Here is a 9,714-nt window from a genome sequence, read left to right as displayed (position 1 = left end):
TTTTAAAATTACATTAGGTAATTTTATATATGATTTGTTTGCAAATATACAACTTAAATCTAAGGACAAAACCAGCATTTTATCATCCTTGTGTCTATCTTTTATTCATTTTTTCTTTTGGGAGCAGGCAGCTTGAGACAGGTTTCTACAACTCACACATGATGCTCTAGAATCTTCTTGAGTCTCTGCTTTATGTGGAACCCCCACTACCTGGTTGTATACTGCACGGAGGAAGTCATTTGCAAAGCGGACAAATACACTTGTGGTGCAAGTATAAACATGACTGGAACTTCTTTTTGTCTTCAAACACTTTGTGGTTTGAGGGTTGGCACAACTCACTCACCTCTTGTGTCAGGCATGTATAATCTTCTGCAAGAGACGTTAACAGTAGCAAGAAGAAGTTCATACAACAGTCATCGGCTGCTCAGAGATTGTTTGGGGGCCATAAATCAAAGTTCATGGAGAAGTCATCAGTTACAGATAAGTTGAGAAACGCTGCAGACCTTTGTGTAGAAAGAGGTGAATCCATGTGAGAGAGTGACCTTTCTGTGACACAGGTGTATGTTTCACTGGACTCTAACAACTTAATGACGTAACAGTGCATGTATATCTTTCCTTAGATGTCTTGTGCCCTTTTTATCTTGCGTTATAAAGACATGACATGATCAGTGATAAGTATGTTGTGGTTCTGTGTTAAACAGCAAGGATTTACCTGTCGTCAATAAGGAGAAAACTTAAAGTCTCATATCTCTTTGGGGTGTTTCAGTTGTTGCATAATATATAAGGCTATTGCAAGCTTGAACTCTTCAACATTACTAGAAGCACAGGTTGTTCAGGATCAGCAGTGTTTGCCTGGTGACCTTTTCCCCATCAGTCCAAAAGAGGCCAAACAGGGCCGGATTAAACCCTCAGTGAAACTGGGCTACTGGGCCCCCTCTGCTAAGTCTCTGTGAAACAAGTACCAGGCCCAGGATCAGCTGTGAGCAATATGCATTGAGTCCAAGAGGCAACCTGCGGCCGCGAGAATTGAAGCTAATGCGGAAGTGTTAAAAACAGCAGTTTCTCGAGTGCCCGCTTGAGGCTGGCTGTGGAAGTACCAGAAACAACATACAAACCCATTCAAAAAAGATGATATTTACAGCAGACGTGGACATGTTTCTCGATCGGGTGGTGAATTTCTTCATAATGCGGCAATTTAGAAGATATTAAGATTACAGGTTTTCCATGACTTGATTGACAGGCAGGAACACTGTAGCTGTTGGCTAGGAGGCTCAAAGCCTGCCTCTTTACCTCACACTCGCTTGACCGCAGTTTTGTTGAGTTCAAATTTCCAATATGGCCGCCGCCGGCGATTGGCTTCAAAATAGCGCTTCAGAAACAGATGGGTGACGTCACGGATACTACGTCCATTATCTATACAGTCTATGATTGAGTCACAAAGAAGGATGGCCTTACAACTTGATTTTGTCTTAAAAGGGGATTTAAAATCAGGTAACGATATCCAACTTTGAGATCCTAAAATGTCACAAATCTGTAGTTGAATTAACATAATCCGGTTGAACCGCTGACTCCTGTGACTGATCACATACATGTGCAATACTTTGATTTCCGGTGTAATACCTCATATCCATGTGAAATATTGCAATTTATCCCATAACATATTTTAATATTGTATTCATCTACTAAATGTGCACTCTGGCTTAGGCTAATTTAACTTATTTCATGTCTTTAAAAGTACTGCTTTACCTTCTTTGTACAGATAGTATTTTTATTTTTATTTAGAACTTTTGGATTTGTGTTTACATATTTATTGTCCTTACTGTCTTGTTGTTAATTACCAGTGTTCACCACGTCAAATTCCTTGTCTGTGTGAGCTCACTTGGCAATAAAGCTTTCCTGAATCTTGAATCTTGATAGTAAAGAAGGAGCTGTTGGCTTCAGAAACTGATACATTTTGTTCTTCAGCGCGCTCAAAGAGGCTTTCTAACATAATTTGCAGATGAAGTGGAATCACTGAAAAGAGCAAAGTATAAAGAAATTACTTGCATGCTTTGATTTGGAAATCTTGAGCTGATGATTTATTTAAATGCACTTCTGCTGAGCATAAGACAACAAAATAATCATCAAAATACATGCAACACATGTGTGCGTGATTCAGTTAAATGTGGGGCTCTTTCTGTGTATGAGGCTGTTCACACATGTTTGGCAGGACGACTGTTCAGGGTTCTTGATGCACTGGAGGATCATCAGGATCCTGTGGACAAATATTACATCTGTTACTCCAGAGAACTGTATTCAGGAAGGTCATCACAAAGCTATGAACAACATCTGCGTCAATATCTATGTCATGTTAGTCTGTTGGACTGGACAAGGGACAAAGTGCTGTGCCTTTATTATTATAGTGTTGATTAAAGTAGAGGTTAGCTTGACTTTAACTTCTTTGAGATACAAAAGTTGTAGCTCTTTCATGTGAACTATGTGTCCAACCCAAGCAGCAACCTCCGGTCTAAAAATATGAGTCAATGCGGAAGTGTTAAAAGCTGCAGTTCATCGAGGATCCGTTTGAGGCTGGCTCCGGAAGTACCGGAAGTCACATACACATGAATGGGGAAAAGACGATCTTTGCAGCATTAATAAACATGTTTACAGCCTGGTACAAAAGATGAGTGTAGTCTGAATAGCTAATTTCTCGATGTCCTCTCACTGTGAGGGGGGTGAATTTTTTTCTAATTCCGCAATTTCGAAGATATTGAGATTACCAGTCTTCCAATGAGAGGCACAGCTGCCTGTGGGAACACTGCAGCTGTTGGCTAGGAGGCTCAAAGCCCGCCTCTTTACGTCACACTGGCTCGACAGAAGCAATATGGCTGCCGCAGCCGATTGGTCTCAAAACAAATCTTCAGAAACAGATGGGTGACGTCACGGATACTACGTCCATATTTTTTACAGTCTATGGTCCAACCACCAATCACCATTCTGTCTTTTTGAAAGCAGATTGAGGTCTATTTTTTTTTGCATCCATGATGACTAAGGCTGGCTTCATATATCCACCGTGAGCAGTGCTTTACCAGGCTGTTGTCTGCCTAATCAAGCGCTTGTTGTGGGTGTCTGATATACAGGTTGGGTTTATCAGAAATAGATCTTATTTGCTTTAAAATCAGATCCTTAATTTACATACCAGCCCAAAGACAGTCATATCAGCAGAGGGAGAGATGGAGAGAAAGAGTGACAGCACAGGAAGAAATATCACCTGTAACCTAATTCTCTTTAATTATTAACAGGTACTTGTAGCCTGTGTGATTTATGACTTTTTTTTCAGAATCACATTTTACTGCTCTGATTGGTTGAGGTATCCAGTCACACTTTGGTCTATCCACTGAAACTGATGTCAAACAAAGAGGTTGTCATATTTCAATGCTTATCTTGAGTCTAAGCTAGCTCTTTTTCCTCTGTCTATCAGTCTTTTTCCGTGCCTTAAGCTAATACAATTCAAACCATAGCTCTGTCACATCATCTTAATATTTTTTCTATCTACTTTTTTCAAAGGCACAGACATGTAATGTCACACTGGCCATAGGGACATACACATGGAAGACACTTGTCGCTTACTGGTCGTTGTCTGTGCAAGTCCAGCGGAAACCTCTGGACTGAAGGATCTGGATCAGGTCTACAATGGATCCTTCAGTGCATGATTCTCTGTAGAAAAAGCATGTAATGCATGCATATTAATGGTTTCCACTCTCTTAGAAGTCCCACATATGTTATAGTTTTATGAGCTGTACCTAATGGGCAACATTACATATACTAGACAGATGATGTATAAATCATGAGCAGCATTTTGGTGTCTTTGGTACAAAGTGTCAGTTGTTTTCATCCTCACATAAAGGGTCCCTCCAGATTGGCCACCACCTTTATGTTGACATGATCCACCCTTTGAGGGCTCAGACTGTCCAGTTCAACACTTCCAAACATACTGCGAGAAAAAATAACACAAAATTGGATGTAGACAAAAACATAATTTACCAACAATTTGTTTAATTTATAGATATGTTATTTTTACCTTTTCTTGTTGAAGGCGTTAGCAATTGATCCGTTGAGTAACACAGTGATGTTTCCACACGCCATTTCTGCAAACTAACAATTGAGTGAAGGAAATCACACGGGAGCATTATTCCACCGCTGCTTTTGGAACAGTATGTTGCACATAAATGAAAAACAGCACAGCTGTGTTCACTGCAGAGCGGTGCAAGGACATCAAACTCACATTTTGTGATGCTTGCCTCCACAAGGAATACACCGGATGATCACTACATGCCGACCACTCCGGACAAGAGCTGAAATCAAAACCTGCAAGTCAAATTTACAACTATCAGTTAAAGGACCCAGAGAATGTTTTAATAAGACATGGATGCATTTGGGGAAAAACAAGTTTAGTTGTTGTGCTAACATGCATTCACATACAGCTGGCACTTTAATCACTCAGCACTACATCTGTAATGAAAAATCCTAAAGCTGAACATATGGGAGCACAGCTGCAGCTGCCTGAGCAATGATGTTTCATTCAAATCCCAGAGGTAAAAGTTTCCCCAGTACTAAAATATATTCATGAAAGCTTCACATCACCACACAGAACTTTTTTTGCTGAAGTTATAAAAGGATGTTTCAAGACATTGGTAGATTTTTGGGTAATGTGTGGTTTAAGGTTTTAGAAACTTCAAGAGGCAGCAACTGTTTTTGGTCACCTGAGAGATAAAAGCCGTTATTGCGACACTTATATCTTCTCTTTTTTTTTTGGGGGCAGACATGGCAAAATCATTTTCTATGTGCCAATTTTCCCACCCAGCAGTTACTGAGCAATATTAATGCTCATTTGTAGCAGTGTTTGCAGCCAAGTGGCAAACATCTCCTGTATTCACCTTATTTTGTGCTCTATTTTGGTCTCCACCGACTCCTGCAGGGAAATTTGTCGCACTTCAGATGTAGCATACTTCACTATATCAAGCTAGTTTTTACCTACATATATATCTGTCTGCCATTCAATGCTGAACACTGAGTGTACAGTGGGTGTTTTGAGCATTTTCATGGAAAACACCTGTCTGCTGGTCTTGTGAATGTGAGTTATAAATCCAAAACAACGAGCTGACAGACCCTAAAGCTGAGAGGGACCACCATACTTGTTATATATGAACAAATACAAGTGCACGTTTCAGAAACATTTGTATGTATCCAAGTATTTTCTAGTTTTGCTGATTCCTCTTGCTAGTTTTGGCCCAAGCTGGTACAGGCGTTATGTTTAAGTTGCCCTTTAAAGGTTAAGACTTGAACAGATCTACCTGAGTCCTCCTCTTGTCCACACCAGATGAGGTCATTGAACATGTAGCCGACCAATGTGTCCTCCAGAGTCCAAAACTCAGGAGCAACAGCTGCATAGCTGTGCATCAGCGTCCTGGTTTTACTCCAGAACAGAGACTAAAGGGAAATAGTAAGCAGGTCAAATTAATTCAATTGTTATCAGAGAACAATTTTTGTAACAATTTTCCGTTTTCTTTACTCACCCTATCACAAGGCCAGGTTTGTGGCATGGCGAAAAACATCTTGTGATAATCCTCCACAGTCACATTACAAAAAGACTGACGGAAAACCGCCTTCTCAAAATGTCTCCAGATGTCCTCGCAATCATGCCTACGGATCAAGGTGTATTCAAAATCACACATATCCCAAATAAACTCAAATTTCCATGTATTTATATTTCGATATATTCAGAACTATAAGGATGTATGGCTCAACTTTTCCTGTATTCCTTCTAACATCTTGCTCATACTCTTTTTGCCCTGTTTTAGGTTGTGGGGCTACTAGGGGCCATGTGGTAGGGTATGTTGTATCAGTGATGTCACTTCCTGGAGTTTACCCCAATACCGTAATGGTTACGTTGGTATATTTAGGTGTTCTGCTGGTGGATATGATGGACAGTGGAAGCTGGCATGGAGTAGGGCGGTTCTGAGCTAACTGCTAAGCCTTGTCAAAGTGTCATGGGCCAAACTTGTGAAGGCAGGTGCCCACTTAATAACCAAAGCTGACCAATCTACCTCGATCTGTGGGGCACATGACGAGCCATTTGGTAGGCTACTAAACTTATCAGCGGAGGGCCTGGTGGGATGGGTTTTTTCCACTGAGGGCTCACCCTTCTTATCAAAGCACAAGTACTTTGTGTTTGTCTCAAATAGAGAAAACTGTATATTCCGCCTTCTGCTCTTCGTTGTTATACATATTATTCAATGTTTTCCATGAAAGGCTCACAGCCTTTGTGATCCAACAAAAGGGATAAACTGATCTGTGAGTACACCTGAAATGAGACGTACTGGGAGTTTTCTTCCAAAGAAAACCAAACAAATACCAATGAACTGGATCATAAAGGAAGTCCTGTTATTCCAGTGAAACTTTCTGATGAGATAAAATGTTATATCTGAACATGCCCTTTCATCACAAAATAATTATCCTGCTTTCCATAGAAGCAAATAAAGTTGCTCAACATCACATCAGAACCAGTTAGTGCCCTTCATGTGGGCTTCAAATCTGCCTGTATCAGCCAATATCCTTCGGTTGAGAGCTCTTGGGAGGAACTCAACTCTTTGAGGTTTTAACAGATTCGTCAACGATCATGACTCTTGACTTTACCTCAAGCTGGGGTTGACCAGTGTGATGTAATTGTAACACCGTCCAACTACAATGTGTTTGATGTTGGGGGTAGTGCCAAGCTGGGCTCTCAGAGGACCAGGGCAGAACAATGCCACAACAAACCCTTTGAAGTGGACACAAAGAAAGAAGACATCATCTTTCATATCTGGGAGTGGCACATCAAAAAGAGAGAGAAAGAAAGAAAAAAAAACGTGGGAAAGTCAGGAGGAATCACTTACACGCTATCGTCATCACAAAGGATGCAGATGTATTCAGGGCACTCATGAAACTGTGACCCCTTGATTCATTGGAATTTGTACAAGATGCGTGTTTGTGCATGCCTTAAACTGCCAACCTGCCACAACAAACAACACTGTGAGAAGTTTGGATCTGACTGCAGAAAAGCAGGTACGTTCCTGGGAACTCACAAGATACTTGTTGACTGAAATCAAATTTTCTCAGAGCTTGTGCAAAACTTCCTCCCACGAACATTTTTTTTGCATGGATTTGTCAAACATGGCAGCTTTTCAAACACCCTGCAGGAGCGTTTAGACGTGACCTTTAGAACACGTTATGCCTCTAAGCATACCACAAAGATACACAAAGGATATACATACTTAAAAAATTACAGTGGTTAGCACATTATTAACACCATGAGATTTAAAAGGTACACATGCTAGATTTCGTAACTGCAAATTAAAAGGACAGGCTCACCATTTTCAGTGCAGAAGATACTGCAACAAATGGCTCCACAGCTGTTCTCAGGTCAGATTTCTGCACAAAATGAGTCCTCTTCTGGTGTGCTATTAAGCATATACTGTCCTGTTTGTCATACCCAGAGAGGCTTGTCTCCTCTCCAGTCCAAAGACATGTTAGTAAAGGACAGAGGAGAGGGGTTTTCCTCACAGCGTCCTTTTGAAAAGAGTAGATCCACATGATTCCCATTATGGTGCCATTAGGAATCTCCAAACATAGTGTGTGCTGTTCTCTGGGACATGGTGCCATGATGAGCCTGAGGGAGAAGTATATGCTGCTGTTTGTTGTGGACACAACTAGTCCTGTCGTTGAGTCAATTCACATGGCAATACATAGGCTTATGCTTTAAAATGAGCCTGTTGTGTTACTGACAGGAGATGATCATTTTCAACTAGTCCAGAGTGTGATGTAGGTTCATAAACCACTCTATGTCCTCCATTTATATATACACTACCAGTCAAAGGCTTGGACACACCTTCTCATTCAATGTTTTTTATTTATTTTAATTATTTTCAACATTGTAGATTAATATTGAAGACATCAAAACTATGAAATAATATGGTTTTGCCATAATCTGGATTACAACAGTAGTCAAATAGGGCTATCCTATTAACTAACCCTACCTCTGAACAACACAGCTGATGGTCTCAAACACATTACGAAGGCAAGTAATTCTAAAAATAAACTCTTGACAAGGCTCATGTTAATTAGAAACCATTCCAGGAGACCACTTCATGAAGCAGACTGAGAGAATACCAAGAGTGTGCAAAGCTGTCATCAGGGCTCCCACATAAAAGGGGGCTAGTTTAAAGAATCTAAAATATAACACATGTTCTGCTTTGTTTCACACTTTTTTGTTAATTAAATAATTCCATGTATGTGCTTTCATAGTTTTGATGTCTTTGGTATTCATCTACAGTGTTTACAATAATTAAAATAAATACAAATCCTTGAATGAGAATGGGTTTCCAAACTTTTGGCTGGTAGTGTGTGTCTTTTACTTTAATGCTAAAGTTCAGCGTACTGCACATACTTTTAATTTGATGTCCTTCTTGTTGTTTTCCAGTTAAGTTCAATTACATTTTGGCAATCAGTTTCAAAATGATCACGTGTGAATAAGATTAAATCTCACTGGCATGCGACCTTCATGCAGGAAGTATATCTATATATGTATCTATATATATATATATATATATATATATATATATATATATATATATATATATATATATCCTTTTTCACCCCTGCCCCTCCAACAGCCTGAGAATGCCACTGCCTTTCTTCCTCATCGATATGACTTAGCTATCTAGTTACTCATGGTAAAGTCTTGCATAAGTGAGTTGAAGTTGAACATTTTTTTATTTCTTTGGTTAAGACTGAAATATTTCACAAGCACTGGTGAGACTGCTGTTAAACTTTGCACAGACACCTGAGGACGACTACCTGAGGATGAACTGTGATAGCACTGACAAAGACTGATTCTCCATGTAGCGCCATAGAATTGGTTTTTAAACTTGCTCAATGACACCCCCAGTCTCAGCAAAGGTAAGTATTTAACACTCTGCAATATGTTTGTATTTATTGCTAGGCTGATATGATTTGCCATTAGGAGACTAAGACTGAAAGACATTTCAGTAGGCCTATATGTTATGTGTTTTTCTACTTTGTGCCAAAAGAAAACCATTTTACAAAACATGTCAGAATCTTAGACTGTATGATTATTGGACGTTGTATCCATTGGCGGGAGTCTTATTGGAAATGTTGAACTCAACCAAAAGGCTGTCGAGCTACTGTGAGGTAAAGAGGCGGGCTTTGATCCCCCTAGCCAACTAATAAAGTGTTCCCGCCTGTCCGTCAAGTCAGCTGTGCCTCTCATAATGGAAAACTAGTACTCTTAATATCTTCGAAAATGCTCTGTTCACACCCTGTACAGTGTGCCCATTGAGAAAAGAGCTATCCAGACTACAATCATCTTTTGTACCAGCTTCTAAACATGTTTATTTCTGCTGTAAAGATCAGCTTTTTGGAATTTGTGTGTATGTGGTTTCAGGTACTTCCGGAGCCAGCCTTAATCGGCTTAATCGACTTTTACCTCATGCAGACACTCAAGAAACTGCAGTTTTTAACACTTCCACATTGGCTTCAATTCTCGCGGCCGGAGGTTAGAATGCACTAGAATTGGTTTACAATGTACAGGATCATCACGTACTCAACATAAAACTTATTCATTTAATAAAACTGCTGATTTCATTTAGTGGTCTAAAAAGTGATGCATAGAAAATG

At 39.9% G+C, this 9,714-nt stretch overlaps 1 protein-coding gene across 1 annotated transcript; it reads right to left on the bottom strand.

Moving 5' to 3' along the window:
* Positions 1 to 2,061: 2,061 nt before the first annotated feature.
* On the bottom strand, positions 2,062 to 7,538 carry LOC117829154 (ADP-ribosyl cyclase/cyclic ADP-ribose hydrolase 1-like). Its single transcript, XM_034706725.1, has 10 exons — positions 7,390 to 7,538; positions 6,915 to 7,030; positions 6,676 to 6,799; positions 5,556 to 5,682; positions 5,334 to 5,469; positions 4,265 to 4,347; positions 4,061 to 4,134; positions 3,881 to 3,973; positions 3,610 to 3,696; positions 2,062 to 2,254 (listed from the first exon to the last, which is right to left on the bottom strand). The coding sequence occupies exons 2-10, from the start codon at positions 7,012 to 7,014 to the stop codon at positions 2,155 to 2,157; spliced, it is 924 nt and encodes a 307-aa protein (XP_034562616.1). The 5' UTR covers positions 7,015 to 7,030; positions 7,390 to 7,538; the 3' UTR covers positions 2,062 to 2,154.
* Positions 7,539 to 9,714: the final 2,176 nt, after the last annotated feature.

The sequence above is a fragment of the Notolabrus celidotus genome, chromosome 17 (assembly GCF_009762535.1).
Source record: "Notolabrus celidotus isolate fNotCel1 chromosome 17, fNotCel1.pri, whole genome shotgun sequence".
Classification (NCBI taxonomy): Eukaryota; Metazoa; Chordata; class Actinopteri; order Labriformes; family Labridae; genus Notolabrus; species Notolabrus celidotus.
The sequence above is the reverse complement of the archived record's forward strand: the minus strand, read 5'-3'. Positions and strand labels throughout refer to the sequence as shown.

Excerpts from the sequence above, each read along its gene's own strand:
- LOC117829154 (XM_034706725.1), bottom strand. The coding sequence starts at position 7,014 with ATGCACAAACACGCATCTTGTACAAATTCCAATGAATCAAGGGGTCAC. Across the intron at positions 4,348-5,333 it reads TGGACAAGAGGAGGACTCAG|GTTTTGATTTCAGCTCTTGT; the intron begins GTAGATCTGTTC and ends TTTGACTTGCAG. Across the intron at positions 4,135-4,264 it reads GGAGGCAAGCATCACAAAAT|TTTGCAGAAATGGCGTGTGG; the intron begins GTGAGTTTGATG and ends CTCAATTGTTAG.